The 3,956-nt window shown below is 27.9% G+C and overlaps 1 protein-coding gene across 1 annotated transcript; it reads right to left on the reverse strand.

The window, feature by feature from the left end:
- Window positions 1-374: 374 nt before the first annotated feature.
- Window positions 375-1,511, reverse strand: LOC124924641 (F-box only protein 6-like). Its single transcript, XM_047464654.1, has one exon. The coding sequence runs from the start codon at window positions 1,509-1,511 to the stop codon at window positions 375-377; it is 1,137 nt and encodes a 378-aa protein (XP_047320610.1).
- Between the last annotated feature and the right edge of the window lie 2,445 nt (window positions 1,512-3,956).

Consider the following 3,956-nt stretch of genomic DNA (forward strand, 5'->3'; position numbering starts at 1 on the left):
TGATGTGTTTTCTAATAGTTAGGGTCTGTCTAGTTATGATTATGAACTCTCTCACTTTTGAAATTTTTAATAAAATGTTATTAACTGCTTTTAAAAAAATAATATTATTTAAATGAAAATTCTAAATAAATACTAATAAAATGAAGCTCAATAAAAAAATGTATTATAATAATAATACCAATTTAAAATAACTTAGATTAAGGAACAAAATTCATTATCAATAAAATAAAGATAGTTAATACTAAGTTAATGTGTTGCAATAATGCATAAATAAAATGTGATAAGCTAAAGTGTCGTAGTAATACATGGATAAAATGCAATAAGCTAAGGTGTTGCAGTAATGCAATAGTAATACATGGATACAATGCAATAAGCTAAGGTGTTGCAGTAATGCAGGGATAAAATGCGATTTTATGTCGAAACCTTTGATACGCCATTCCTCGGGGAAGTAAAGATCTTGGAGCTTTAAACCATTCTTTCTTCACAACATCATATGTTACTAACATGAACAATTTTTCAGAACTAAAGCACAAAAAGATCATATCTTTATTACCTACACAAATCATATTTGCGCCCTTCTTGTACAATTTCAAGCACAACTCACGTGGCATTTTGTCGAAGTACTTCCATAATAATGTTGTTTTTTCAAACTCCCAAATGCAAATAGAAATACGCGATTTTATCATCACACAAACGAACATGATTCGTCCCCCACATTCTACAAGAAATCGGCCAGAAATCATATCATGTAGAATCGGGATTGAGAAATGATTCCAAATTCCAGACAACGTATTGTAGCAGACCATACCGTTTGGATATGAAGACATAAAGTAAAGACAACCATCCACGGAGATAGCCTGCGAGCGCAAGTTCAAAATATACGGCAACCTTATGCTCGTTGGAATAACTTTTGATTCATACCATTTATTCTTGTTGGAGTCAAAAATTATGTAATGGCCATTACGACCTAAGAAGAGGATCTTATAGCCCTCGATTGTGGATTTTCCATTCATCCACATTCCAACGGCTACTTGAGACCAATCCATGCTTGAACAAGCTGGAAGCTCCTTGAATGTCTGAGTAAGCGGGTTACCCACAAAAAAACGGGTATGATGAATATTGACAAAACAAATTATACCACCGATAGAAGCTAGAGGGTAGATAACCAACTTCTCTAAGAAAGAATGAACTTTTTGATGGTGCCATTTATTCGAGGAGGGGTCATAAATGGCTGCGGTGTTTACATTGTCGTGGGTGATGGTGTAGAACCAAGGTTGGGAGATGGGAATTTGAGCATATTGGTCCCGAAACGAATGAGAAGTCAACATGGAGTTCCACTTTCTACTAACACAAAGGAAACGAAAGAAGGTAGATGTTGGGAGTCTCGCCCCAACGACTTCAAAGAGGTCTTCCGGGAATTTTTCCCATATCTTAGGTAACATTTCATTAGACGAACATATGATCAACTTATTTCTACGACTTTTCCTACGAGAAGACTCCCCGAATTCCATCATTTTAAAGGTTAATACTTTCGATTCTTCAATATGAAGCTCAATTATTGACCATAATCATTATTCTACAATATCCCAACAAAATAAAAGGATTAAAATTTGACAATGTAAGTAGAGATAAAATATAACTTAAAAAAACAATATTGATTTATAAGATTTATAGATAGATCTAATTTTGAACGTTTTAAGTTGTAGTAAATCAACTGTAACAGATTTTTGCTAAATTCAAAATGTTAATTAATTCTAATTCTTTATTTAAACAAGTATGAAAATTAAAATTGAACCGCCAAATTCTAATAATAATTTTACCCTAAAGAAACATAGTTTCACATTAAAAATAGGATAATAAGATGTCTTTACAATACTTTTTGAACATCTATGCAGTGAATATGATAGGCAAATAGAATATTTTCAAACACTAAGAAGGAATATATTATTAAGACTAGAGATTATGACAAAATCGTTATACTCTACATGCTTCTATTTGCATCAACCAAAATCATGGGGTTGGAATCACTTAGATACTTAATATTAAGGGATCTTTCATTTCATTATGACAATAAGGTCTTTGCAATTTAATACCAACATATCCATGTGTTTGGTCATTGACTAACACCTAACAATCAAAAGAAATGCATGTCTTCTCAAATACATACTTGTAGGAATTGGAAACCTAAATAATAAGATCTACTCTACTCAATATCCAACCATGAAGTTTATTACATTCTGTCTTTCTAAACCCTATCATATTATACATGATGCAAGATAGATTTATCAAAGAGGGCAAGGAATAATGAGTGAAAAGGGACATCATGAGACCTAGCTAGTTTCAAATCGTTGGAGATGAGATTAAAATGTGTGGATTGAACATGCATAGGAAAAATATAGAGATAAGATTAAATCCACGGTTTGGACAGCCAAAGGAAGAAGATAAGAACAAGCATAGAAAAAAGTACCTATCACACAGTGGCGGCGGAATCGTCGAAGATGAAGATGAAGAGAAGCAAAGGAAGCTTGGCCAGTGATATAATATTAGGTCATTTGTCTCTTCTCCCTCCGGATCAGTCCGCTCTCTACAAGTGTTTTTTCTAAAAATATTTGATTAAATTTTTTTTCTAAAATATTATTGACTTTTATAAGAAATTTGACAAAAATAGATTGATAAAAATTAATTTCCATAAATCTAACACTTTTTTAAATATATCTTCAATCAAATATTTTTTTATTTTTAAAATAAATAAAATATATTTAATGTGTAAAATACTTCTCTCTATATTTAAATCATAACTTTCAATCCCTACTAATTTATTAGTTTAACTCTCTAAATCAATTTTATTTTAAATGTTAATGAATAAATATTATTTTATTTTAAATGTAAATGAAAGATTTATTCTATAACATACTTTTTATATGTGGTTATTCATTGTATAAATACAATTATAATCATGAAATAAAAAATGAAAAAATTATAAGGATTTTTTAACAAATAAAATATTATAATTAATAAATAAATTCTTCCAATTTAGGATAAAGAAAAATATTATTTTAATTCAAACTCATAAAAAGGTTGTCATTTTCTTCAAACACAATAGTTAGCCCAAATGTATATAGATGTAGAAATTTGAAAATGTATTGATATAAATAAATAAGCATACATTTGATGTACCCAATTATTTATGAGGATGGCTAAGAACTAAAAAATAGATATAAATTTAATCTTTACTATTGAACACTTTAATTTAAAATTATTGATCCATTTAAAATGTTAATAAATGAGAAAATCAGACACATAATAAATAGAATTTCACACTATTGATCAGTTCAATTTTGAAAAACTTGTACAAGGTTAATTCTAAAATAAATTCAAACATAACGCTTTTTATACTTATGTATGGTTATTGAACTTCAATTTATCATCTTTTACTACATTACTTTTTTATTTATTAACAATATTTTTGTGTTAACTTCTTATTTCTTAACAATAATTTTGTGTTATTAAAAACACGTAAGAATGATTATATTAATTTATTTATATATCAAAAGAATACAATCACAAAAACATGATCAATTTATCTTATGAAATATGAAAAATGAAAACTACAAAAATAAAAATTATAAAACACTAATAAACACTTTCAATAATTCAAATAGTTATGTTCAAGAACGATAAATGTTTATTACAATTTATCACTTGCAAATTTATTCAAAAGAAAAAAACATATATCTCAAAAAAAATACATCAAACTAAAGACACAATTTTATAATTATTAAATTTAAGAACGTATACCCAACACACAATACCAATTAAGATTTTGACTTCTTGAATAATAGAGAAAAACTATTGAAATATAATAAAAATTGAATTTTTAATGTAGCTCACAACTTATCAAATAAAATAAGTTAGATATTCAAATGTACAAATATCATTTGTTTCCACTATTACAT

The sequence above is a fragment of the Impatiens glandulifera genome, chromosome 2, assembly GCF_907164915.1.
Source record: "Impatiens glandulifera chromosome 2, dImpGla2.1, whole genome shotgun sequence".
Classification (NCBI taxonomy): domain Eukaryota; kingdom Viridiplantae; phylum Streptophyta; class Magnoliopsida; order Ericales; family Balsaminaceae; genus Impatiens; species Impatiens glandulifera.

Coding starts and splice junctions, on each gene's coding strand:
- LOC124924641 (XM_047464654.1), bottom strand. CDS start 1,511: ATGGAATTCGGGGAGTCTTCTCGTAGGAAAAGTCGTAGAAATAAGTTG.